Consider the following 27,842-nt stretch of genomic DNA (forward strand, 5'->3'; position numbering starts at 1 on the left):
ATTTTCCAACAAATGCAGAGTGACAATTTGATTAATTTGCATATCAATATTCCAAACAAGCATTTTATTAAGTCTTTATCGTTAATTTGGGGAGTTAGCAGACTGGAACAGTTCAGAAAATTACATTTAGAAGCTCAATTAGGCCATTTATGACTACAGTGTCTGGTTTTCCTTATGGTAATGTTATAATATAGACTTCTAATTATTTCTGCTTTGGTTTATTAGGAAAATATCTAAAAAAATAATTGCTTGATTTTGATTTCATTCATTTTTTTAAGGGCCCATATTACACTATTTTCAGATCTATATTATAATGTTGTTTCCTTATCACAAACAGACCTGGAATATTGAGGCTGAGCTCTTTTGTCAAACTAAAAACACTTTTTTTTTTTTTTTTTTTTTTTTTTTTAGATTCCAGCCAAGACTACACTGACTCAACTGGAATCGACCTACATGAGTTCCTGGTGAACACGCTAAAAGGCAATCCAAGGTTCGAAAAACACAAACAAAACAAATAAATCTTGTATTTCAGCATTTGTAACTTTACACCAAACTGTATTAAATTATCTTTTTAATGACGTCTTGTGCGGTTTCATTTCAGGGATCGAATCATGTTACTCAAACTGGAGCAGGACATCTTGGACTTCATCAGCAATAACGAGTAAGAACAGACCCGTAACAACAATTATATTAATTAAAAACGAAAAATATTCCCAGTGAAAAAGCCTTGATAGTTATAAATGCTCAAATGAATACTAAAATTTCAAAAACTATTTCAATACTAAGAAAAATGCTTCATGCTCAATAAAAAACAAATAAAGACCAGAATAATAATAAAAAAGTATTTTATTTAGACAATATAATTTAATTTTCATCATAAAACAAATGTGATCTACTCTGTCTGAAGAACTGTTACTCAAATTAGACTTCGGACAATAAGTCACACCAGCCAAAAAATACGTAATGACGAAGAAGTAAACATATATAGTCACACTTTTTGGGGGAAATTTATTTTATAAAATCAGAGACCAGGAACCGACATTTCATCTTAAAAAGCAAGTTCTAGTAATATAACAACAGAACAGAGAACAACAGACTGTTAATGTCACATATGAACAGTTCTTCAGATAAACTATAACATAAACAACAGAACAGAACAAGTTTAACAAACTCTCCATCTCACTTCAAATCACTAAATCCATTCAATTCTTCATCCTCGGTGTCACTTCTGAACAACTCCACGACCTCCGGAGGTAAACAGAGCGCCGCTTCCTCTTCTGTGTAGCTGTCGTCAGACTCAGCATCAGTTCCAGTTCGAATTATTCCGGCCTTTCTGAATCCCGACAGGATGTTTTCGGTGTCACTGAAGTTCAGGTTTGTCGATCCATTCAGTGACTTCCAGGAAAGTTTCATGGTGCCTCCTCCTGGTTCCCGTGAAGCTGTGTTCTCCATCCTCGCTTTGCTCCAGTCCCTCACAAGTTTCTCGCTCACTCCAAACTTTCTTTCTGCTGCTCGATTACCCTTTTCGGCTGAATATTTCACGACTTGCAGCAGGACAGAGGCTCTTTCTGCAGGAGACATGCGCAGTAGAGTGAAGTGACAGTGGTGCAGGAGGAACAGGAGCAGAAGATACTGACACACAAGACTAGAGCCTCTCACGGCTTCAGTGTGAAAACTTTAACATATAAGTCACACTGGAGAATAAGTCGCAGGAAACACCCAAACCATGAAAAAAGCACAACTTATAGTCCTAAAAATACAGTCATCCCAGCTTTATTTTAACAGAATATGACAAGAAAGAAATGACTTTGTTGGAACTAGAACAGATAAGCTGATTTTTACGCTCAGACTGATCACAGGCTCCCGAAAATGTGCCGTTTAAACTCATCCATCTTAAATAGTGTTGACAGTGTTTGCTAATGTGCGCATTCATTGCGTCGCCACGGTAACCGCTGCACATTCTGCCTATATCGGAGACTTATGTAGATCGTAGAACACCCCCAGCGTGGTGTCACCGCAAAGAATCAAAGAATCGATAGCTCCCCACACTACTGACACGATCCATACAATAAAGAGACATTTGGTTTATTTCTCATTTGTTTTTTTGATATAGTTATTTTCACGACAAGCCGAAGTAAGAAAGATGGCCGTGATGAGAGCGTGTCGTATTGTTTTATTAGATTGAAAAACTGTGAGGAATGGGAGACGGGCTCATGCACAGAGCACAGATGGATGCCGAGACTCGTGCTCGTCTTTGCTTCATGTCACGCAATTAAAAAGAACATCTGCTGGGGGCTGGTGATGAAGACGACAACTGTCTGGTGCCGTCACGTAGAATAATACTCAGGCAGGATAACTAACTAGTAGTAGTAATAGCGGGCGGTGCAGTAGTAGTAGCAGTAGTAGTAGTAGTAGTAGTAGTTGCTGGTGGCTGCTGATGAAGTCTGCAACTGTCCATCACATAGACTAATAATAAAATAATAATCAAGCAAGATAACTGTATGAAAAGGCTATTGTGAAGGCATAAACTGTAGTAGTAGTAGTAGTAGTAGTAGTAGTAGTAGTAGTAGTAGTAGTAGTAGTAGTAGTAGTAGTAGTTGAGGTGGTTGTAGTAGTAGTATAGTAGTTGTAGTTGTGGTAGTAGTTCTAGTAGTTCTAGTAATAGTTGCGGTAGTAGTAGTAGTAGTGGTGATAGTTGAGGTAGTAGTAGTAGTAGTAGTAGTAGTAGTAATAGTAGTTGAGGTGGTTGTAGTAGTAGTAGTAGTTGAGGTGGTTGTGGTAGTAGTAGTTCTAGTAATAGTTGTAGTAGTAGTAGTAGTAGTAGTAGTAGTGGTGATAGTTGAGGTAGTAGTAGTAGTAGTTGAGGTGGTTGTAGTAGCAGTAGTAGTTGAGGTGGTTGTGGTAGTAGTAGTTGAGGTGGTTGTGGTAGTAGTTGTGGTAATAATAGTAATTGTAGTAATAGTAGTAATAGTAATAGTTGTGGTAGTAGTTCTAGTAATAGTTGTGGTAGTAGTAGTAGTAGTGGTGATAGTTGAGTAGTAGTAGTAGTAGTAGTAGGTGGTAGTAGTAGTAGTAGTAGTTGAGGTGGTTGTGGTAGTAGTAGTTGTAGTTGTGGTAGTAGTAGTAGTAGTAGTAGTAGTAGTAGTAGTAGTAGTAGTAGTAGTAGTTGTGTTAGTAGTAGTAGTAGTTGTTGTTATTGTAGCAGTAGTAGTGATACTAGTAGTAGTGGTATTAGTAGTAGTAGTAGTAGTAGTAGTAGTAGTAGTAGTAGTAGTAGTAGTAGTAGTAGTAGTAGTAGTAGTAGTAGTAGTAGTAGTCGTTGCAGTTTCAGAGAGAGATATACATTATTGATGCTAGAAGTCACTTAAGGAAGGGCATCTGGTGTAAAACCCATTAGTCTGCAAGTCTGTGCATCGTCACAATAATAGCTGCAGATTTATTTTGAACACCTTTTGTTCGGTTGTGACGGCAAAAACAAAACTGAATATAATGAACGTTTCAGCTCTGCCGCCAAATAAAACAAGATGAGAATAAAAAACAGATTAAAAACAACAGCTCATTTTCTACTTCAAATCTGCGTCTTATTTAAACTCTCACAGCTAAACGTGTATTTTATTTTGTAGGAGCCAGCAGAGGAAGTTCCCGCCCATGTCGTCCTATCACCGGATGCTGTTACACAGAGTGGCTGCGTATTTCGGCCTGGACCATAACGTCGACCCCAGCGGCAAGTCTGTGGTCATCAACAAGACCTCCAGCACTAGAATGTGAGAACACGTCTAATCTAATCTATACGTTTATGTCGCCCTCTGCTGGTGACTGTAGGAAAGGCAGCTTGCTGAAATAGGAAATTAGCAGCACATGCTTTATAGACATTTTTCTCTACTATATCTATCTTTTTTATGACCAATTCAGTATTAGATTAAGATTACAATGACTTGTATACAATCATTATACTGTATTATTCATAACAATAACATGTTTATACTCTTATTCTCTCATCAAAACATGCCCGAAGAGGTTTTATGTCACCCATGTTTATGTTTATTTATTAAATATGGGACAGTGCACATTAATAAACATGTGTTAGTGCTAGTGCAGAATGTAAATGCGCCAGAATTACTTTACATTTTCTTAGTAAGTGTAAGAACATGTTAAGTCTAATAATCTTTTTTTTTTTCCTACATATGGCTTTGTCAGCAATGACCCATATGTAACAAAAACCCAATAACTAACCTTAAACCAAATTATAACTTGTGTTTTGCAATAAAATAAGAAATACAGTGACTTGCGAGATGCGAGATTTGTCAAAGGCTTTCTATTAATTATTTAAAAGTGTAAAAGTTGCATTAACCATATAAACTTGGAAAAAACATACCGTATTTTTCGGACTATAAATCGCTCCAGAGTATAACTCGCAGCAGCCAAAAAATGCGTAATCAAGAAAAAAAACATATATAAGTCACACTTTTTGGGAGAAATTTATTTTATAAAATCAGAGACTAGGAACCAACATTTCATTTTGAAAGGCAAATTACAGTAATAACAGCAGAACAGAGAACAACACACTGTTAACGTCACATATGAACAGTTCTTCAGATAAACTATAACATAAACAACAGAACAGAACAAGTTTAACAAACTCTCCATCTCACTCCAAATCACTAAATCCATTCAATTCTTCATCCTCTGTGTCACTTCTGAGCAACTCCACGACCTCCAAAGGTAAATGGAGTGCCACTTCCTCTTCTGTGTAGCTCTCGTCAGACCATAGACCGTATAAAAGACGTGGACTAAGCGAGTGGCTGACGATGTTCAGGAGTGAATATTAATCCAGGCTCTATGTTATGAATAGGATCTTTTTGACAGACAAAATAGCGAAAAAAAAACATTCAGGATCATGTGTTGTGGGTTAATAAGAACATTTTAAGACCAAACTGACGAGGCTCACAGCAGCAGGTACAGAGGTAGGACCCTAATATAAGTCAATAGGAGCCAGAGTCAGAAGGAGCTTAAAATTATCAGTGGTACAGAAGTAATGGTGCGATGGACTGACATGATACAGACAGGACAGAGGCTCTTTCTCTTTTTTCTGGAGCCGACGTGCGCAGCAGAGTGAAGTGACAGTCGTAGAGGAGCACATAAGACTAGAGCCTTTTAACACATAAGTCGCAGGAAACACCCAAACCATGAAAAAAAGTGCGACTTATAGTCCGAAAAATACGGTACATATTTTGTTCATGTAATTTTGTGTCTAACTTTTTTCACTTTTAACAAGATAACACATGACTTAAAGTTCACAAGAGTCAATTTCACTAAACGTAGGACCTTTAAACCGGCTCTACTTTTTACAGGTTATTACACTTCACATGACGCTGTACTTGGTTAGACTCTATATACTGTTCCTCTCACTATCACTGTATTTGTCCCACATATGGCTTTGTCAGCATCTGCCTCAAATTAAGCTGCCACTCTTTTGCTCTGTTTCGTCGACAGCCCCGATCAGAAATTCTCGGAGCACATCAAGGATGACAGGGCTGACGATTTTCAGAAACGCTACATTCTGAAACGAGACAACTCCAGCTTTGATCCAGAAGACATCACGGTAGGCTGTTTTCATTATATATTTATTTATTTTTTTTAAGCTTTCCTCCATCAAACTGTCACTTTTATTACTGACGGGTTGGTTGGAGTCGTGGGCACAGTCTGGTGACAATGACATCGCCGCTAAAGGAGTTGTGTGTGTTTTTGTGTTGCTGAAAATAGGGAGTGTGACTGGCGAGGTTTGTTTGGAAACTGACAAGAGCAAAGTGACGGAGGAGTCCAACTATAACAGTTTATATAGACTCTGTACACATCATTATATGGTTTGGTTTGGTTTGGTGACACTACAGCTGAACTTTTACTAACCTTAATATAGTTTGAACAGTTTATTATTATTTATTTTTTAAGTTTTGACCCACCAAATCCTAACCATAATCCCTTAACTAAACCTGAATTATTCTTAAACCGTATTTTTCGGACTATAAAGTGCACCAGATTATAAGGCACAATATTAATAATGTTGAATTCTCTCGTCTATTCACATAAATTGCACCAGATTATAAGGTGCATTAAGCAAAACAAACGGACGCCACGTAAGACTGAAACCTTAGCCCAGGAATCCACGATCCATCTGCAGATCGTGGCGTAATTCGCTCGGCGTCGCCTCCCTGTCTTGGTGAATGTGAATTATCAGTGTGAATCTGGATAATATAAGTTTGTTTTTTTTATTTCCCATGACTCAAGGACTCAAATATACATTGAGTAATAATGTGTTAAATTCAGCTTTGCGCATATTTGTTTACGTTTTACTGAAACGTAACTTAAAACAACTTGGCAAATTTGCATAAGCGCTGAAAAAAAAACCCAGCTCATGCTTGCAACTCAATATAAAGAAAACTGTCTGCATGATGTTCAGTAGAAAAACCAACTGAGTTACAGCAGTCCAGTGTCTTTCCTGACGGGGTGGAACTCGTCAGCCTCGTCAAAGAGTTTAAATATCTGGGACAGACGTTGGACCCGACATTGACATTTAAGAAACACATTAAGCGCCTCATAAAAACTGTTCATTTTAACTTATTGAATTTTAGACAAGTAAGATCCTTTATGACTCTAAATGCGGCACGAATGTTTTTACACTCCATGATTCTGTCTCATATAGAGGATTGCATAAGCACATGGGCACTTGCTGCTGGCACAAAACTCAAACCAGTCGAATCACTTCTTAAAAAAGCTGTAAAAATATTGGACAAGAAGCCACTGCACTATTTTAGATTAGTACAACTTGCTTAATTTTAATAATTTTGTTGATTTAAAATATAATAGATGTTCATTCATATGCACTGTCCCTATTAAATAAATAAATAACTAAGTAAATAAATAAAATGATATGGTCAGCTTCTGTTGGACTAAAGGACACAATTTACTCCGTGTAATGCTGTGACAGTCAGCTTGGCAGTTACCAAAGTCGTACTAAAACATTTTGAGAGATTTTCGAGCGCCGTGTACCACATAAAATCAGTTCAAGGTCAGTAAGTACAACCAGAATTAATACATAAGGCGCACTGTCGATTTTTGAGAAAAGTAAAGGATTTTAAGTGCATCTTATAGTCCGAAAATTACGGTAAAACTTCTTTATTCAATTATAGGTGTTTTTTATTGCTACAAAAATGCCTCTTACCATGAGCAGGCTTGCCTCTCCATAGATCAGACATGTAACTAGACCTGGTATTGACACATGCTCGTCTCCACGGTGATAAGTTTGAGGTTACACTGTGGAACATTCCAGACGATAACATTTCTTTGGAGACGAGCAAGTGCAGTTAAAGGGTACAGCATCTAACTTTCATGATTCCACGGAAATAGAAAGTTAAAGCCATAATTCGGAACATTATCCATGAAGATTGAGGACATTTCCATGGAAACGAGCAGAAGGAGGTCCTGGTCAGGTTTGTGGAGATGCAAGCCGGCTCAGAGTAAAGATAAACACAACCAAACACAACCAAACTGAGGAAAAAACTAAACAAAACGTGATTATTTTAGTCTATTTTTGGGCTAAAAGTTACATACCGTGGCTTTAAATGTCACACAGTTAATGGATTAATTTGCCGATGTGTTTTTACAGTTTTTAGTCCTAATTGTCAGTGTATATTATTTTCTGTCAGATTTGTGTAGAGCTGTACATTCTGATGCGGCGCTGGCTGTAGAAGAGCAGCTGTGCGGCTGAAAGAGACGAGCTCGAGCCAGATTGGGCTTGAAATCTGACAGGAAGAACAGAACTGAACAAGAGAGAGAGAGAGAAAGAAGAGAAGAAAAGAGCAACAAACAGGAACAGAACACTTATTTGCACAAAGTAAGAGACGGAGAGGGAGAGAGAACGGCAAGAGGGAGAGAAGGAGAGAGAGAGTGATAGAGAGATAGTAAATAGAGAGGGAGAGATAGAGACAAAGAGATAGACAGAGAGAGAGAGAAACAGGACAATTAGAGGGAGAGGCAGAGAGAGAGTGATAGAAAAATAGTAATAGAGAGAGAGCGATAGATACAGAGAAAGAGAGAGAGATAGGACAGGGAAAGACAGAGAGAGTGAAAGAGAGATTGTAATAGAAAGGGAGAGATAGAGATAGATACAGAGAGAGAGAGAGAGAGATGGAGAGAAAGATAGAACAGGGAGAGGTAGAGAGAGATAGAGTGATAAGGAGATAGTAATAGATGGAGAGGGAGAGAGAGATACAAAGAGAGAGAGAAAGAGAGATGGAGAGAGAGATAGAATAGTGAGAGGGAGAGAGAGAGAGACAAAGAGACAGTAATAGTCAGAAATAGTCAGAGAGAGAGATAGAACAGCAAAAGAGAGAGAAAGAGAGATAGTAATAAACAGAGAGGGAGAGAGGTACAGAGAGAGAGAGAGAAAGACAGACAGGCAGAGAGAGAGATGGAGAGAATGAAGGAGAGAAAAGTGATAGAGAAAGAGAGAGGGAGAGAGAGAGACAGAACAGCAAGAGGGTGAAAGAGAGAGTGATAGAGAGATAGTAATAGACAGAGAGGGAGAGATAGACACAAAGAGAGAGAGAGAAAGGCAGAGGGAGCGATGTAGAGAGAGCTAGAACTGAGAGGGAGAGATGGAGAGATAGTAATAGACAGGGGGAGAGGTAGATACAAAGAGAGAGAGAAAGACAGAGATAAATAGAGAGGGAGAGAGACAGAAAGTGATAGAGAGAGAGATAGACAGAGTGAGAGATGGAGAGATAGAACAGCGAAAGGGAGAGTGATAGAGAGATATTAATAGACAGAGGGAGAGATGCAAAGAGAGAGAGAAAGACAGATAGGTAGAGAGCAAAAGAGATGGAGAGAAAGAGGGAGAGAGAAAGTGATAGAAAGAGAAAGACAGGGGGGATAGAGAGAGAGCTGAAGAGAGAGAAAAGAAGGAGAGATGGAGAGAAGAGACAGAGAGAGCAATAGTGAAAGAGAGCGAGAAAGAGACAGACAAAGACAGAGAGAGAGATAGATAGATAGATAAAGAGAGCAAGGGAGAAAGAGATAGACAGATAGAGACAGGGGAGAGAGAGAGAGAGAGAAAGAGAAATTGATGGAGAGAGGAAAGAGAGAGAGATAAACAGAGAGCGATAGTGAAAAAGAGCGAGAAAGAGACAGACATAAAGACAGATAAACGACTAGATAAAGAGAGCGACGGAGAAAGAGACAGACAGATGGAGAGAGACGGGGGGATTAGAGAGAGAGAAAAAACAGAGAGGAAAACAGTAATAGAGAGAGATGGAGAGAACAGCGAGAGACAGAGCGAGAGAGTGATAGAGAGATAGTAATAGACAGAGAGGGAGAGATAGATACAAAGAGAGAGAGAAAGACGGAGAGATGGATAGAAAGTGGGAGAGAGAAAGAAAGTGATAGAGCGAGAAAGGGAGGGGTAAAACACAGAGAAAGAGAGAGCTGGAAAGGGGGGAAAAAAGGAGAAAGATGGACACAATGGAGAGAGAGATGGACAGAGACAGAGAGAGAGAGAGAGATAAACAAAGGGAGAGACAGAGAGAGAGATAGAATAGACAGAGGGAGAGATATATACAAAGAGAGAGAGAAAGACAGAGATTGAGAGAAAGAGGGAGAGAGAAGGAAAGTGATAGAGAGAGAAAAAAATGATAGAGATGGAGAGAGCGAGAAAGAGACAGACAAAGACAGAGAGATAGACAGATAAAGAGAGCAAGGGAGAAAGAGAAAGACAGATGGAGAGAGACGGGGGGGTTAGAGAGAGAAAAAAAACAGTGAGGAAAACGGCGATAGAGAGAGACAGGGGGAGAGAGGAAAAAGAAGGAGAGAAAGAGATGGAGAGAGATAGACGAGAGGGTGACAAAAGGTTTGGGAGAGAGATAGACGGATAGATAGAGAAAAAGAGCGAGAAAGAGACAGACATAAAGACAGATAAACAACTAGATAAAGAGAGCGACGGAGAAAGAGACAGACAGATGGAGAGAGACGGATGGACGGACGACGGGGGGGGGGTTAGAGAGAGAAAAAAAAACAGCGAGGAAAACAGCGACGGAGAGAGAAAACGGGGAGAGCGGAGCGTGTAGGCGGACCGGTGGAGGACTGGAGGAGGTTGTGGCGAAATCAGGATCAGCCATTTTGTTCAAATCGCTGTCATTTTATATTCATGTGCAAATCACTACAGCTCTCCCTCACCAATTACCAGAGCTGGATTTGTGATGAAATACTCTGATTTTTGGAGAAAGAAATCAAGAAATGCTTTTTTTTTTTCCTTTTTTTGAACATAGCTCGAGGCCCAAACTTAAGTCAAAATCACATGTTACAGATAATTGTCAAATAATACTGTATAATTTTCTAATCCGCTGTAATTTTCTTTTTCACCTGCAGGGCGACCATTTCCTCCTAGACAGAAGGTGAGTTGTAAAAACATCCATTTCGCTTATCGCTTAATAATATCTGGTTTCAAAATGTCTGCTATTATGAAAAGGCTGCGCGGGGAAAGGAAAACACGCGGAAATTATAACTTGTGTTTTGCGACGAGAAGAAACGCGGAGATTTGTAAAAACATTCAAGTTCAGGGCGTCCAATTTGTTATTTAAAAGTGTAAAAGTTGCATTATTTTGTTTTACTTTGATGTTTTTTCGCGTTTTAACAAGCGATAAAGGAGATTATAACGCGGCGTAAACCTCACAAGAGTCAATTTCACTAAACGTACGGGCGTTAAATCGGATCTGCGTTTTATTTGTCAGTGTAAATTTCTTTATTATTTGGCTAAACGGAACGGTTTTTGTCCCAAACCACTCACCGTAGCCTGTCGTCTGGCTCCTCCGTCGCCGTCGTCGTCGTCTTAGGAGCAATTACGGCGATTTTAGTCTCGTCTGAAAAGGGGAGACGTCTCACTTTGTCAAACATGATGCTGAAAAAAAAAATAACACTGTATTTTTATTTTTTCTTCAGCGCTCAAGAAGAAGATCTGTGCATGAGCAGCCAACAGCGAAGACAAATGTTCAGGTACGTTTAACGACAATTATTTTGAAGGAAATTTGTAGTAGTAGTTTTTTGATAACATACTTTTACTGTGTCTTAAACTGCCAAGGCTGCGATTATTTAAAGGTGTAGTACGTAACTTTTCTAGTGCAGGGTTTGCTTATCTCCTCGCAGATGTAACGAAAATGTAAACTTAAAATCCATTTAAAGAACTAGACCAGGACTAGACCAGGACTAGACCAGGACTAGACCTACACCAAAACCCAAACAGGGCTAAACCAGAACTACACCAGGACTCAACCAGGACTAAAGCAGGACTAGACCAGAACCAAACTAAATCTACATCAGAAACAAACCAGGACCAAACCAGAACTACACCAGAACTCGATCATGACTAGTTCACGACTAGGCCAGGACTAGACCAGGACTAGACCAGGACTAGACCAGGACTAGACCTAGATCAAAACCCATCCAGGACTAAACCAGAAATACACCAGAACTCAACCAGGACTAAAGCAGGACTAGACCAGAACCAAACCATGTCTACATCAGAACTAAATCAGGACTAGACCAAAACCCAACCAGGACTAAACCAGAAATACACCAGAACTCAACGAGGACTAAATCAGGACTAGACCAGGACTGGACCAGGACGGAACGAAGTCCATCGGAATTAAACCAGGATCAAACCAGGACCAAACCAAGATTAAATCATAAGTAAACCAGGACTAGACCAGAACTAAACCAGGACTAAACCACGACCAAACCAGATCTACATCAGATCTCGACCAGGACTAAACCAGGATTAGACCAGAACTTAACCAAAGTCTACATCAGAACCAAACCAGGACTAGACCAGAACTAATCCAGGACTAGACGACGACCAAACCAACTCTACATCAGAACTAAACCAGGACCAAACCAAGTCTACATCAGAAAAAAAACAGGACTAGACCAGAACTAAACTGGGACTAGACCAGGACCACACCAACTCTACATCGGAACTAAACCAGGATTAAACTACAACCAAACCAGACCTACATCAGATCTCGACCAGGACTAGACCAGAACCAAACCAAAGTCTACATCAGAACTAAACCAGGACTAGACCAGAACTAATCCAGGACTAGACGACGACCAAACCAACTCTACATCAGAACTAAACCAGGACCAAACCAAGTCTACATCAGAAAAAAAACAGGACTAGACAAGAACTAAACTGGAACTAGACCAGAACTAAACTGGGACTAGACCAGGACCACACCAACTCTACATCGGAACTAAACCAGGATTAAACTACAACCAAACCAGACCTACATCAGACCTCGACCAAGACTAGACCAGAACTAAACCGTGACTAGACCAGGATCAAACCAACTCTACATCAGGACTAAACCATGACTAAACCAAGACTAAACCAGGACTAAACCAAGACTAAACCAGGACTAAACCAGAAACAGACCAGCTCTACATTAGTCCACTAAACCAGGACTAGACCAGAACTAAACCGTGACTAGACCAGGATCAAACCAACTCTACATCAGGACTAAACCAAGACTAAACCAGGACCAAACGAGATCTACATCAGATCTTGACCGTGACTAAACCAGGACAAAACCAGGACTAAACCAGGACTAAACCAGGACTACATCAGACCTCCACTGAGATCAAACCGGGACGTGTGGGAAGCCTGTGTCGTTTCTAATCAGACGCACACAGACCACTGATCTGAGGGTTTGAAAACAACATTCCCTTAAACAGGATTTTCCTCCTCGTCGTCGTGTGGGCCCAAAGCTCCACCAATTAAACCATAAAACCTTTTTCTTCTCCATTTTAGTCTCGTACATGTGTCATCTTTTATTGATCTGGAGTCAAGCTGAACATAAGAGAGAAGCCCAAGGCGAAAAAAACCCAAATGGGATACAGGGCTATTGATTTCACAAATGTACAAGCTCAGATTTGCTGACTTTGTTCCTACACGATGGCTACATATCTCCTTTTAGATTCACAGATGTAATTTCTGAAATGTGTGGAGAGATCGTTTTGTGAGCAGATTTTTGGTTATCGCGAATAAAAAAGAGAGCGTGTCAATCTAAAACGGGAGCCTATACAAGAAAAAACGAGGCTCAAATAGATTTTTTGCATTGATTTTCATATTTAATAACAATACAAAAACAAAAATGTAAACAAAAATAAATGTAATTAAATAAAACACTCCCACGCTCGATACAGAATTTTCTCTAATATACAAGAAAAAATGTCCAATCAAAAATGTAATTATGTAAAGTAAAGTTTCATTTATTTAGGGATTGGTAGAAATTCGTAAAAAAAAAACAAAAAAAACCTGTGTCTCTGAGCCTTAAAAAATACATGGTTTAAATTTTCCCAGGATTGTTGCGTCATAGGTAGAAATCCTGCACAGTTTTTAAGTCATTAACAGACTTCTTGTAAGTGTTTCTGAGCAAATATTAAATATCCAAATAGTAAAAGCCCAAAGGTTGAATCGTTGAGAGACGGGATTACTCTATTTGAAAAAGATTTTGATTTCTTGGTTTGAAACAGTTTTGATTAATGTTAGTCCGTGTATCATTCCTTCATTTGTTTTTCAAGATAAAATCTGAAATAAGAAAACGAAAAAAAATAAATAAATAATTGTCTCCAAAACCAAACTGAAAAAATGGATAAGGATTTCTGATTTTGTGTTTAAATGAATAGTGGAAAAAACGGATAACGACCGTTTCCCGTTTCCATGACTTAAACTGCGTTGCTGGACTGAACCAGGACTGAACCAGGACTGAAGCAGGACTGAACCAGGACTGAACCAGGACTGAACCAGGACTGAACCAGGAGTGTCGGGATGGGCCTGGAGGTGTGCCCATGTAGACTGTCGGGTGATCAGAACTGAGACCGGGACTGAGACCGGGACTGAGACCGGGACTGAGACCGGAACTGAGACCGGAACTGAGACCGGAACTGAGACCGGGACTGAGACCGGGACTGAGACCGGGACTGAGACCGGGACTGAGACCGGGACTGAGACCGGACTGAGACCGGTTTAATCCTGGTTTAGTCCTGATGTATAGTTGGTTTAGTCCTGGTCTAATCCCGGTTTAGTTCTGGTTTAGTCCTGGTGGAGCTCTGATGTAGATATGGTCTGTTTCTGGTTTAGTCCTGGTTTGGTCCTGGTTTAGTCCTGGTTTAGTCCTGGTTTAGTCCTGGTTTAGTCCTGGTTTAGTCCTGGTTTAGTCCTGGTTCAGTCCTGGTTCAGTCCTGCATCACAGTTTAAATCACGGAAACAGAAATATTGGGTTATCCGTTTTTTCCATTATTCATTTAAACACAAAATCGAAAACTGGAAAAAACTAATCGTTATCCATTTTTTCATTTGGGTTTTGGAGACAAATAAAGAAGAAAATAGTCGCTTTTTCGTTTTCTTATTTTTGGTTTTATTTTGAAAAACAAATGAACGAATGATACACAGATTAACATTGTGTAGCTTCTGTTTAGTTTTTTCTCATGTCACTCAAAAAATGAAATGTTGGTATTTAAATATATTATGTCACCTTTTTCATGTGATTATTTAGTTGATTTAAAACATTTAAAGCATATTTTAGTGTTCTCTATTTAAATCACAGGTGTCAAACATAAGGCCCGGGGGCCAGATCCGGCCCTCCAAGTCCTTTAATCTGGCCCTCGGCTGATTTTCTACTAAAATATTTTTATTATATTTTCTATTAAAATATTGTTAATTTTCTGCGGTGTTTATCACAGCAGCATCTCCAGAGCCTCTGTACGTGGCCCCTCCCACCAGAGCAGCACAAATGAAGACTTGTCTCTTTCCAAACGCTCTTAAAGGACGATCGTTTTGACTGTTGACCGTGACACCCTCATCAGAAAAATGTCCAAAATGAGAAAAGTGGAGCCGAGTGCAGGATTTTACAAGAAAAATTTACTTATTCCTATTTACATACAAGTTCATGTTAAAACATTGTGTTGAATTGCATTTTTTTTTTTTTTAAGTTTCAGGTTGATTTATAATATTATCATATTTTGTAAAAGAAAGATTTCATCAATTAAAAAAGATTTCTGTAATACATTTGCGTTTCTCTGCACAAATATTTGAACTTATTTTTATTTTTGGGGTTTATATGACATGAGTTTTCTGATCCGGCCCCTTTGGGATCAAAGTCGGTTGGATACGGCCCCCGGACCAAAATGAGTTTCACACCCCTGATTTAAATCAAACGTTTAAAATAATGCGTTGGCGTCATGTGTCTGTGTGTGTGTGTTTCTCCTCAGGCTGGGAGTGGGCCGGTCAGGGGCCAGCAGACAGAGCAGCTCAGAGACAGACACTCTCCCCAGACCCTCGGACCCTCGGCCCTGGAGCAGCACCGACAGCTCAGACAGCTCCCACCGCCTGGCCCCCAGACCCCCCATCACCAAAGCACGCAGCTTCAGCGGAGTCTGCCCCGGTCTGGCCCGAGGAGACAGTACAGCCAGCAGCAAGAGCACGGGGAGACTGTCCAAGACTGGTACGAAAACACAAAACAGACAATAAAAGAACCAGACACACGCTCCATTGTGCAGTAGTCTGGTCAGTAGTCTGGTCAGTGTTGGAACGTGAAGTCATTTTTAGGCATTTTGTACTTTACTTTTGTACATTTTAGCAAGTTTCACCACTACGTTTTTAATAGACCAGAACCAAACCAAGTCTACATCAGAATTAAACCAGGACTAGACCAGAACCAAACCAAGTCTACATCAGAATTAAACCAGGACTAGACCAGGACCAAATAAGTCTACATCAGAATTAAACCAGGACTAGACCAGGACCAAACCAAGTCTACATCAGAATTAAACCAGGACTAGACCAGAACCAAACCAAGTCTACATCAGAATTAAACCAGGACTAGACCAGGACCAAATAAGTCTACATCAGAATTAAACCAGGACTAGACCAGGACCAAACCAAGTCTACATCAGAATTAAACCAGGACTAGACCAGGACCAAACCAAGTCTACATCAGAATTAAACCAGGACTAAACCAGAACTACACCCATTTCGACCATGACTAGACCAGGACTAGACCAGAACTAGATCTAGACCAAACAAAGCCTGCATCAGAATTAAACCAGGATCAAACCAGGACCAAACCAGAACTAAACCAGGACTAGACCAGGACCAGCCAAAGTCTACATCAGAATTAAACCAGGACTAGACCAGGACCAAATCAAGTCTACATCAGAAACAAACTACAACCAAATCAGAACTCGACCACTCTAGACCAGGACTAGACCAGGACCAGGACTAGACCAGGACTAGACCAGGACCAAACCAAGTCTACATCAGAATTAAACCAGGACTAGACCAGGACCAAACCAAGTCTACATCAGAATTAAACCAGGACTAGACCAGGACCAAACAAAGTCTACATCAGAATTAAACCAGGACTAGACCAGGACCAAACAAGTCTACATCAGAATTAAACCAGGACTAGACCAGACCAAACCAAGTCTACATCAGAATAAACCAGGACTAGACCAGGACCAAACCAAGTCTACATCAGAATTAAACCAGGACTAGACCAGGACCAAACCAAGTCTACATCAGAATTAAACCAGGACTAGACCAGGACCAAACCAAGTCTACATCAGAATTAAACCAGGACTAGACCAGGACCAAACCAAGTCTACATCAGAATTAAACCAGGACTAGACCAGGACCAAACCAAGTCTACATCAGAATTAAACCAGGACTAGACCAGGACCAAACCAAGTCTACATCAGGAATTAAACCAGGACTAGACCAGAACCAAACCAAGTCTACATCAGAAACAAACTACAACCAAATCAGAACTCGACCACTCTAGACCAGGACTAGACCAGGACTAGACCAGGACTAGACCAGGACCAAACTAAGTCTACATCAGAATTAAACCAGGACTAAACCAGAACTACACCCATTTCGACCATGACTAGACCAGGACTAGACCAGGACTAGATCTAGACCAAACAAAGCCTGCATCAGAATTAAACCAGGATCAAACCAGGACCAAACCAGAACTAAACCAGGACTAGACCAGGACCAAGCCAAAGTCTACATCAGAACTAAACCAGGACTAAACCAGGACCAAATAAGTCTACATCAGAATAAACCAGGACTAGACACAGGACCAAGCCAAAGTCTACATCAGAACTAAACCAGGACTAAACCATGACTAAACCAGAACCAAACCAAGTCTATATCAGAACTAAACCAGGACTAGACCAGGACCAAACCAAGTCTACATCAGAACTAAACCAGGACTAGACCAGAACTAAACCATGACTAGATTAGGACCAAACCAACTCTACATCAGAACTAAACCATGACTAAACCAAGATTAAACCAGGACCAAACGAGATCTACATCAGATTTTGACCAGGACTAAACCAGGACTAAACCAGGACTAAACTAGGACTAAACCAGAACCAAGCCAAAGTCTACATCAGAACTAAACCAGGACTAGACCAGAACTAATCCAGGACTAGACCAAGACCAAACCAACTCTACATCGGAATTAAACCATGACTAAACCAGAAACAGACCGATCTACATCAGATCTCAACCAGGACTAAACCGTGACTAGATCAGGACCAAACCAAGTCTACATCAGAACTAAACCAGGACTAAACCAAGATTAAACCAGGACCAAACGAGATCTACATCAGCTCTCGACCAGGACTAAACCAGGACTAAACCAGAACCAAAGACCAAAGAACTGCTGAAAATGAGACTGCAGCTCTTTTTAATGATTTGTGGTTTACAAAAACAAAAAAAAAGGAGGTTGTTGGTGAGTTTGTAGTAAATTTAAACAACAGAATTTACAAAAAATAATCAAATATGTGCCCAAAACCCAATCTCTACTCCACCAAAACATATATATTTACCATTTTGTGAAGAAAAAGAGTGAGTGGGTGAGAAGTTATATCTGTTATTATCTCTTAGGCCAATTTACAAATAAATTATTCAAGGCGTTCCTGCATTATAGTGTCTTGTTAAAACTGGTCTTATCCATACACCTCCGATACTGCGTCTGCCCGGCCCTTAAGACAATATTGTGCGGAGAAAAACACACAGAGAAACGCATATATTTACATTTATTTACTCAAAACAGTTTAAGCTTAGACGTCGGATAAACAGATGATGCATTCTCATAGCGCAAAAAGAGACGTATTATTTAAATCTAACTTGTACAAAGGGTTTTCTCATTACTCCCGTGCTGTATTTGTAAGTAAACATGCCCTTTGCCACCGCGCACGGAGGAGACGGCTCTAATTGGTCTGTTATTATAAAGAAATGGTATCTCCGTGGCTGGCGTCCTCCATCTTTGTACTGTCCCCTCTGGGTTTTTCTTCACTTCTAATCAGAACAAATGTTTGCAGTAGCGCCATATCCGATGACCGGGCACCTGCCAAAGATAATTCCGCCTCGCTGGCTGCCACGGCGGAAATACCGGAGCGATTTAAAAAACGAGAGAAGTAGTGTAGGCTGGGCAACGCTACGAGGAAATGTAATACAATAAGACAGACTAATAACGCGTTGGCGGTGTTAAAGGTGCTCTACTAGAAGGTAACTTTATGGTTGGGGGTCCGTCGCCTGCTTGTTTCTGTGGATATGTCATTGCTCTGCCTTGAATGTTCCACAGTATGACATTAAACAGCTCAACTTTGCATTTATTCAATTATTAGATGGTTTTATAGCTCAAAAATACTTAGAAAAAGAGGCGTTCTGATTGTGAACAGGGTCGCCTCTCCATAGACCTCTACTTTATTGACTGATTATTCGGAATTAAACTTAATTCCGAATAAGTAGCATTAGGAGTCGTTCGCTCGACAGTAGGCGGGTAGTTTTTTTTATTTAACCAATCGCTGCTATTTGGTCGTGACTTATGTAACGCGCCAAATCCCGTAGGAAGAAGGGCAATAACGTCTTTCCCCTTGATAAAATTCACCAAACATTCTCTTTGTTCCGGCTTTAAATCCTCGATCTCAGGAATCGTTGCCAACACAGAATGTCTGTCTTCGTCTACATCCATCTCGACCGCTTTGTTTACTGTTGTGCTGTTCCACAAAAGGGACCCAGACAGACGCTTGAGTTTGACGTCGTGGCTTCACAGCTCTTCGCTGATTGGCCAGTGCACCGGTCTACAACTTCCGGGGTTCTTGCAAACCGTCTAGTGCAGGGATCTCCAACCTTTTGCGTCCAGTGAGTTACCTTTACAAAATAAAAATGCCAGAGAGCAAAAAAAATGATTCAGTATAAGAGGGCAAGCCTTAGATGTACAGTTAGATCCCTATGAAACACTAAACCGTTATCCATTTATTAGTACACAAAGTTCAAAATAACACATTTACGGTGGTAATTAATCAAGTCTGAGTTATTTAGTACAGTACGTATAATTCAGAAATCATTTGGCGAGCTACTTGTAAGGGGTTGAGAGCTTCTGGTAGCTCCCGAGATACAGGTTGGACACCCCTGGTCTAGTGTATTCTGATTCCTGACCTAGTCGCTGGAGAGAAATGAAATTGAGCGGAGGCACTAGGTGACACCAGCCTGGTTAGGTTTATTCTGATTTTAAAGCTGAATTAATTTGTAAACGTTTCTTCTTCTTAAAAATAAGTCTGGTCGTTCAGCGCATGCTAGTTGGGTCGCCCTTCTGAAGCAATCCAGACGATCCGGCTCCACCAGTTCTCGCTTCGGACTTTCCTCCACGTCTCTTTGGATTTGCGAGCGGGATGCGGGAGTGGGCTGAGGTAGAGCAGACGTCGACTCAGTTCGTCTTCTTCCTCCCTTCTCCGACACTCTTCCCTTCCCCTCCTCAGCCGACAGACGTAAAGCGTGATGAGAGAATTAACATCGGAACAACTGCGGAAAAAAGTTTGGATCGCGTTTGTGTCCGCGGCGTAACGACAAACCGAGATGACGGAAAAGCCGGTAGCAGCTGAAGTGTTTGTTTTCTTCCGGTCGACGTAAATACGTTCGTGTCTCTGTCCAATCAGAACCCTTCCCCACCTCCAGACGATAAAGCCGATTTAACGTGTTTTCCATGTAAACCTCAATTCGGAATTATTATTTCCGAACGAGAATATTTTAATTCCCAACTATTTAATTCAGAGCGATTAATTCAGAATTTTAAAAAAACATCATGTAAACGTGACCACTGTGAAACATTCCAGACAAAGTAATACATCCACACCTTTTAGTTGCTCTTGGTTTCTTCTGGTTTAGTCTTAAATGAATCCTGGGTTAGACCAAGGTTTAGTCCTGGTTGGGTTCTTGGCTCGATCCAACTTTGAGTCCTGGTTTAGTCCTTGCTTAGTCCTTCAAAACCTTGTAAAAATGCATATATTGTTTGACAAAATAGCTGAATATTTCTTTAATGCGTACGTGTTACTTGTACTTTAGTAATAATATTATTTTGAAGTTACAAATTGAAGACTACAAACCCCTGTCCAATGCATAAACCTGTATTTTGTCTGTCTGGAAATTACATCGGCCTGAGATTAGATGTTTTCCAATGTCATTTCTATCTCCTGTACACATTCTACTTTCCCTGCGCCACCTTACACCCTCTATCTTTCTTTTTTGGCATTTTTATTATTTTGCCAATCTCTGACTTTACGAGCGGCAGTAAGAACAGAAGTAGGATTTAAGTTTTTTCTTTTTTTTAAGTTGTTTTTTTTTGAGTTTGTGTTTTGAGCTTTGGGATAGAAGTCGCTCGTCTCTTCCGTCTTTGCACCAGGCAGCTTACGGTATAATCTACATTCAAGGCACGCTCCATCTGTTAAAACCGCTTCATATGGGGCGGTGGTTCTCAAAATGTGGGGAGGTGCACTAGTTTCTTGGTTTAGACCTATTTTTTCTGGTTTAGTTGGGATTTAATACCTAAAGAGCCCATATTACGCTATTTTCTGATCTATGTTATAATGTTTTTTTGTTTAATTCACGCAAGATTTTGGTCCAGAGTTATACACATTTTTAGATTTTTTTTTTATTTTTTCATTCTTAAAGGTTCCCTGTGCTGCTTTTCTAGTGAACTGTTGTTGCTCAGTCTGGAATGTCCCACAGTACGGCATTTTAATGAACTAACACGCCACTTTGTCATTGCACGAAATGTATTCAAATTCTTTACAGCCATTCTTATTTTTAGACGGTTTTCTTCTCCACGGATCTGGCTTGTAACTTCGCCTGTTGCTGGTCTCCATGGCGATTGATGACATGAAGTTTAATGCCACACTACGGGACAATCCAGCGTTAAAAGTATCCATCTTATTCGATAACATGGGTTTTTATTGATCTAAAAATGTGCTTTGTTACTGTGAGTGGGCTCGCCTCTCCACAGACCTGACACGTACAGTAGCTTTGCCCTGTGGTGTCACCTGCTTGTCTCCATGGAGATGTTACGTTTTGTCTGGAATGTCCCGGTATGGCATTTAAAGAACCCATCTTACTCAATAACATGGGTTTTTATTGATCTTAAAAACGTGCATTGTTACTGTGAGAGTAGTTTAGACCTGGTTTAGACCTGGTTTAGACCTGGTTTAGAACTGGTTTAGACCTGGTTTAGACCTGGTTTAGACCTGGTTTAGAACTGGTTTAGACCTGGTTTAGACCTGGTTTAGACCTGGTTTAGAACTGGTTTAGACCTGGTTTAGACCTGGTTTAGACCTGGTTTAGACCTGGTTTAGACCTGGTTTAGAACTGGTTTAGACCTGGTTTAGAACTGGTTTAGACTGGTTAGACCTGGTTTAGAACTGGTTTAGACCTGGTTTAGACCTGGTTTAGAACTGGTTTAGACCTGGTTTAGAACCTGGTTTAGAACTGGTTTAGAACTGGTTCAGACATGGTTTCAGTCAAGTTTAGACCCAGTTTAGACCTATTTTATTCTTGGATTCAATCAAGTTTAGACCTGGTTTAGACCTGGTTAAGACCTGGTTTCAGCCTAGTTTCAACCTGGTTTAGAATTGGGTTTAGACCTGGTTTAGACCTGGTTTAGACCTGGTTTAGACCTGGTTAGACCTGGTTCAGACATGGTTTCAGTCAAGTTTAGACCCGGTTTAGACCTATTTTATTCTTGGATTCAATCAAGTTTAGACCTGGTTTAGACCTGGTTTCAACCTAGTTTCGACCTGGTTTAGACCTGGTTTAGACCTGGTTTAGACCTTGTTTAGACCTGGTTTAGAACTGGTTCAGACATGGTTTCAATCATGTTTAGACCCAATTTAGACCTACTTTAGTCTCTCAAGTTTAGACCTGGTTTAGACCTAGTTTAGACTTGTTTTTTTGGTCTAAAAAGTGCATTGTTACTATGAGTGGGCTCTCTTCTCCACAAATCTGACTCGTAACTTGGCCCTGTGGCGCCACCTGCTGTTTCCATAGAGTTAAATAAGCATAATGCCATACTGTGGAACATTCCAGACAACATCTCAGTGAAAGGACGGCACGTGACGGACCCAATACCAGAAAAGTTACACCATTGCGCCTTATAGATTCTGTTATTTCCCATTAAATTTGACTAACAGACGTTTACAAAATGTTTAATCTAATCCCGAGAGAATAATGTGGGTTTTTAATTACATCTGGTAATTATTCAAAAACAAAAAAACAACATGGAGGACCAGGAGACGTTTTAAACTCTGCCACTCGAGATGATATAATATTAGCAAGAGGAACAACAGTGAAATTGCCTCCTTTTGAAAAACACTTCTAATTATGACTATCAGCCGCTTCCACCCACATGTTATAATTGACAACTTAATGCACTGAGCCCGGGAGGCATTCTGGGAAATGTAGGAAAACAGAGCTGCTGACTCAAGCGAAATATTTTAATAACTTCACATTGTGCGTACAGTGGGTTTGGGGATAAGGCCCGGGCTCGTGATCCTGCTTTAGTCCCGCTTTAAGACCGGGCTAGACCCAGGGTTTGGAGTCTGGTTTGGATCTGGGTTAAGTCCGAGTTTAGATCTAGGTTAGTTCGAGATGCAGTTCTGTTTTCGTCCTGGTTTAGACTTTGTTAAAAGCTGGGTTAAATCTTGGTTCAGACCTTGTTTTAGTCCTAGTTTAGGTCTGGGTTAGACTGGGATGTAGTCCTGGTTAAGTCCCGGTTTAGACTTTGTTCAAACCTGGGTTCAGACCTGGTTTTGTTTTAGGTGATTGCTGGGTTAGTCCGTGTAGTAGTTCTGTAGTCCTGGGTAAGTCCTGGTTTAGACCTTTGGTAAATCTGAGTTCAGACCTAGTTTAGTGCTAGTTTAGATCTGGGTTAGTTCAAGATCTAGTCCTGGTTTAGTCCTGGTTTAGCCCATGTTAAGACCTTGATTAAAGCTGGGTTCAGACCTGGTTTAGTCCTAGTTTAATCCTGGTTTAGTCCTGGTGTAGTCCTGGTTTAGACTTTGTTAAGACCTGGGTTAAATCTGGAGTCAGACTTGGTTTAGTCCCAGTTTACTGCTGGGTTAGTCCATGTAGTAGTTCTGTTGTCCTGATTTAGTTTAGATCTGGGTTAGTTCGAGATGTAGTCCTGGTTTAGACCTTATTAAATCCGAGATTAGACCTGGTTTAGTTCAAGTTTAGATCTGAGTTACCTTGAGACGCAGTCCTGGTTTAGTTCTGGTTTAGACCTGGGTTAAAGCTGAGTTTAGACCTGGTGTAGTCCTAGGTTAAGATCTGGGTTAAATTTGTGTTTATTTGTGGTTTATTCCTAGTTCAAATTTTGGTTTAGATCTGGGTTTAATCCAGGTTTAGTTTAGTTTAGATCTGGTATTTAGACCTGGGTTAGTTTAGATTACACTTGGTCCTTCTTAAAAACAGCTTGAGTCTTTCTTTTAGTCCTGGTTTTGGTCTGGTTTGGCTTGTCTTTCGACTTGCATAAAAACCTCACCAAAACTGGGATTAACCTGGGACTAAACCTGGACCAGACCAGGACTAGAACAGAACCAAATCAAATTAAATTGAGAGGTTTACAGCCAATCCTCTGTCAATAAAAACATGTTTTTGAAGCACAGTTCAGACTTTGGAGAAAGAAATTGGACTAATGTTTCTGTTAAATTCCACTAATGAAAACTCCATCTTGTTTATGCCCATTAAATCAAAACCGAAGGCCATTTTAATTTTGTTTTTGTGACGAAAACTCATAATCAAATCAAAACTCCTTACTGTTTTGTGTTTTTCTTTCAGGTTCGGAGTCTTGCAGTAGCGTCGGCTCCTCTTCCAGCTCCCTGTCCCGCCCCCAGCTCCCGCCTCCGCCCTCCTCCCGCCCGGTGATCTCCTCCACACCCACGATGCACCCCAACAACGACGCCAGGGCGGCCGGACACCACGAAATGATCAAAAATGTCCCTCCTCAGCCGCCGTCCCTCAACGAAACTCCGAACTACTACATCCTACCACTGGAGACCTCTGGGATTCCTCCTGGGAGCGTCCTGGTCAACCCACACACAGGTACGATGTTTTATTTATGCTTGAATGTTTCACAGTGTGGCATTAAACCTTTCTATCTCCATGGAGACCAAACCAGATCAAGTTACAGGTCAGATCTGTGGAGAGGCGACCCCGCTCACAGTCAGAATGCCTGTTTTTCTAAGTGTTTTTGAGCTTTAAAACCACCTGCAATTGAATAAATGTAAGGCAGAGCTGTTTAATGTCATATTGTGGAACATTCCAGGCAGAGTGATGACATCTCTATAGAAACAAGCAGGTGGCAGATCCCCAACCAAAAAGTTACATAGTGCACCTTTAAGTAAAAGTATTAATGTATGTGTTTAAAAATTTACTTAAAATGAATGAATGAACCTTTCATAATTTAGACCTGGTTTAGACCTGGTTTAGACTTGGGTTAGACCTGGTTTAGACCTAGTTTAGACCTAGTTTAGACCTGGGTTTAGACCTAGTTTAAACTTGGTTTAGACCTGGGTTTAGACCTCGTTTAGACCTGGGTTTAGACCTAGTTTCAACTTGGTTTAGACCTGGGTTTAGACCTGGGTTTAGACCTAGTTTAGACCTGGTTTTGACCTGGTTTACATCTGGGTTTAGAACTAGTTTAGATCTGGGTTTAGACCTAGTTTAGACCTGGTTTTGACCTGGTTTACATCTGGGTTTAGAACTAGTTTTGATCTGTATTTAGACCTAGTTTCGACCTCATTTAGAACTAGTCTAGACCTGGTTTAGACCTGGTTTAGACCTGGTTTTAGACCTGGTTTAGACCTACTTTAGACCGTAGTTTAGACCTGGGTTTAGAACTGTGAAACTATCATTCTTGATTTTCATAATTTAAAGGTGCATTGCGTAACCTTTTACAAAGAGGGGCCAGCCAACTGCTCAACTGCTTGTCTCCATGGAGATCTTATAATGTTGCACAGTCTGGCATTAAACTTATCTATGTTGCATTTACTCAATTCTGTCTGCTTTTATTGCAACAAAACCTCTAGAAAAACATACATTCTTGCTGTGAGGGGGGTCGCCTCTCCACAGATCTGACTCGTAACTCAGTCTGGAGGCATCACCTGCACCTTTAAATGCAGAAACATACATTTTAATGATAGTTTTTGTATTTTAACCTGGACATGTCGCTGTTTTAGTGTTGGTTTAGCGCTCTAATCATTAAAATTATTATCATGTTTTGTTTTGTTTTATTTTACATCTGTGTTGGTTATTAAAATCCTCCTCTCCTGAGAAAAATTTGCAGCTTACATCACCGGTATTGAGTTTATCTGTTAAGTATTCAGCTCAGATCTTGCTAATCAGAACAGATCCAACAGATGGGTAAAACGTGTAAATATTCAGCACCAGCATCAGCTTCAAACACGGCCAGACTGCTGCGAAAACACAAGTTTTTGGGATTCTCTTGGCAATTACTCTAAAATTTCATGTCTGATTTACATTTTGTTTACAATTCTTTGTTTATTTATGTGTATTTTATTTTAGGGAAGCCGTTCATTCACCCCGACGGCAGCGCTGTGGTGTACAACCCGGCTACAATCGCTCCGAACATGGCCAGGGGCTCTCAGCAGAAGAATCCTCAACAGCCAATCCAAAGCCAGGGCCAAGCGCAGGCAGCCAATCATCTGCACTCTCAGGTGAGTGGGCGGGGCTTAGACCTGTCTCGAATGCACTGATTGGTTTAGCTGCGGTTTCATGGTTTTGATTTGAGAAGAATTGAGAAGAATTGCCCCAAATCTTCAAATATTAAATCACATCTGAGTGTTTTTTTTTTAATGAAGTTTATTTTTTATTTTGAATGATTTGTCCAACTACAACACAAAATCACAATATTACAATTACCATTACGATTAAGACGCTCATGGTTTAGACCTGGTTTAATCCTGGTTTAGACCTGTGTTTAGACTTAGTTTAGACCTGGTTTAGACCTGGTTTAGACCTAGTTTAGACCTGGTTTCGACCTGGTTTAGACCTAATTTAGACCTGGTTTCATCCTGGTTTAGACCTTGGTTTAGACCTGGTTTCGACCTGGGTTTCGACCTAATTTAGACCTGGTTTCATCCTTGTTTAGACCTTGATTTAGACCTAGTTTAGACCTGGTTTCGGCCTGGTTTAGACCTTGGTTTAGACCTGGTTTTGCCTGGTTTAGACCTGGTTTAGACCTAGTTTAGACCTGGTTTCGACCTGGGTTTCGACCTAATTTAGACCTGGTTTCATCCTTGTTTAGACCTTGATTTAGACCTAGTTTAGACCTGGTTTTGACCTGGATTTTGACCTGGTTTTGACCTGGATTTAGACCTAGTTTCAACTTGGTTTCGACCTGGGTTTATACCTAGTTTAGACTTGGGTTTAGACCTATTTTAGACCTAATTTTGACCTAGTTTAGACCTGGGTTTAGACCTAGTTTAGACCTGGTTTAGACCTAGTTTAGACCTGGATTAGACCTAGTTTAGACCTGGTTTTTACCTGTTTTAGACCTGGGTTTAGACGTAGTTTAGGCCTGGTTTAGATCTGGGTTCAGACCTGGTTTAGACCTGATTTAGACCTGAGTTTACACCTAGTTTAGACCTGGTTTACACCTAGTTTAGACCTAGTTTCGACTTGGTTTAGGTTTAGACCTAGGTTTAGACCTGGGTTTAATTTAGACCAGGTTTAGACCTGGGTTTAGTTTAGACCTGGGTTTAGTTTAGACCTGGGTTTAGTTTAGACCTGGGTTTCGTTTAGACCTGGGTTTAGGTTTAGTTTTAGTTTAGACCTGGGTTTAGACCTAGTTTAGACCTGGGTTTAGACCTAGTTTAGACCTAGTTTAGACCTGGGTTTAGACTTAGTTTAGACCTGTTTTAGCCTAGTTTTAGACCTGGTTTAGACCTGGTTCAGACATGATTTAGACCCAATATGATACTTTCTTTATCCTTGAATTTCACCTTTTTCCAACTCCATCTTCAACTTTCATTTTCAGTTTTAAAATGTCATCTTAAACTCTTCAGACTCTCTGTACGTTTTGAGACTTTTATCCATGTCTTTCTTTCTTTCCTTCCTAACTTTCTCTCCTTGTCGTCTCTCTCCTGTGTCCTCTGTCCGTCCGTAGCCCTTCTGTCCTCTTCAGTCTGATCCTGTCCAGTCTTCAGCGGTCTCCTATTCTCTCGCTCCGTCTCAGTACCTGCCTGTGTGTCCTACCCAACAATACGCCGTGGTACAAACTGATTTTTACCCTTTGTATCAGTGTCTGTGTGTGTGTGTCTGTGTGTTTGTGTGTGTTTGTGTGTGTGTGTGTCCGTCTCTGTCTGTGTCTGTGTGTTTGTGTGTTTACCGTGTAACTCTTTAGTCTTGTTAACATTTAAACCGATTA

The 27,842-nt window shown here is 40.4% G+C and overlaps 1 protein-coding gene across 3 annotated transcripts in view; it reads left to right on the plus strand.

Annotated features, from left to right (window-relative positions):
• The window catches only part of LOC110173254 (R3H domain-containing protein 1-like), a 153,935-nt gene that overhangs the window by 65,247 nt on the left and 60,846 nt on the right, over nt 1–27,842 (plus strand). For all 3 annotated transcript variants that reach the window (XR_008633441.1, XM_055163504.1, XM_055163511.1), the window contains exons 5-13: nt 412–490; nt 602–661; nt 3,624–3,764; nt 5,494–5,602; nt 10,420–10,445; nt 10,990–11,043; nt 15,319–15,551; nt 24,233–24,496; nt 25,979–26,130. Coding sequence is in view for 2 of the 3 variants with exons in the window: in XM_055163504.1 (XP_055019479.1) it covers nt 412–490; nt 602–661; nt 3,624–3,764; nt 5,494–5,602; nt 10,420–10,445; nt 10,990–11,043; nt 15,319–15,551; nt 24,233–24,496; nt 25,979–26,130 (1,118 nt within the window). In the remaining variant the exon portion in view is untranslated. The remainder of the gene's footprint in view (nt 1–411; nt 491–601; nt 662–3,623; nt 3,765–5,493; nt 5,603–10,419; nt 10,446–10,989; nt 11,044–15,318; nt 15,552–24,232; nt 24,497–25,978; nt 26,131–27,842) is intronic.

Source organism: Boleophthalmus pectinirostris, unplaced genomic scaffold, assembly GCF_026225935.1.
Source record: "Boleophthalmus pectinirostris isolate CB_2022bp ecotype Guang Dong unplaced genomic scaffold, ASM2622593v1 HiC_scaffold_11, whole genome shotgun sequence".
Taxonomy (NCBI): domain Eukaryota; kingdom Metazoa; phylum Chordata; class Actinopteri; order Gobiiformes; family Gobiidae; genus Boleophthalmus; species Boleophthalmus pectinirostris.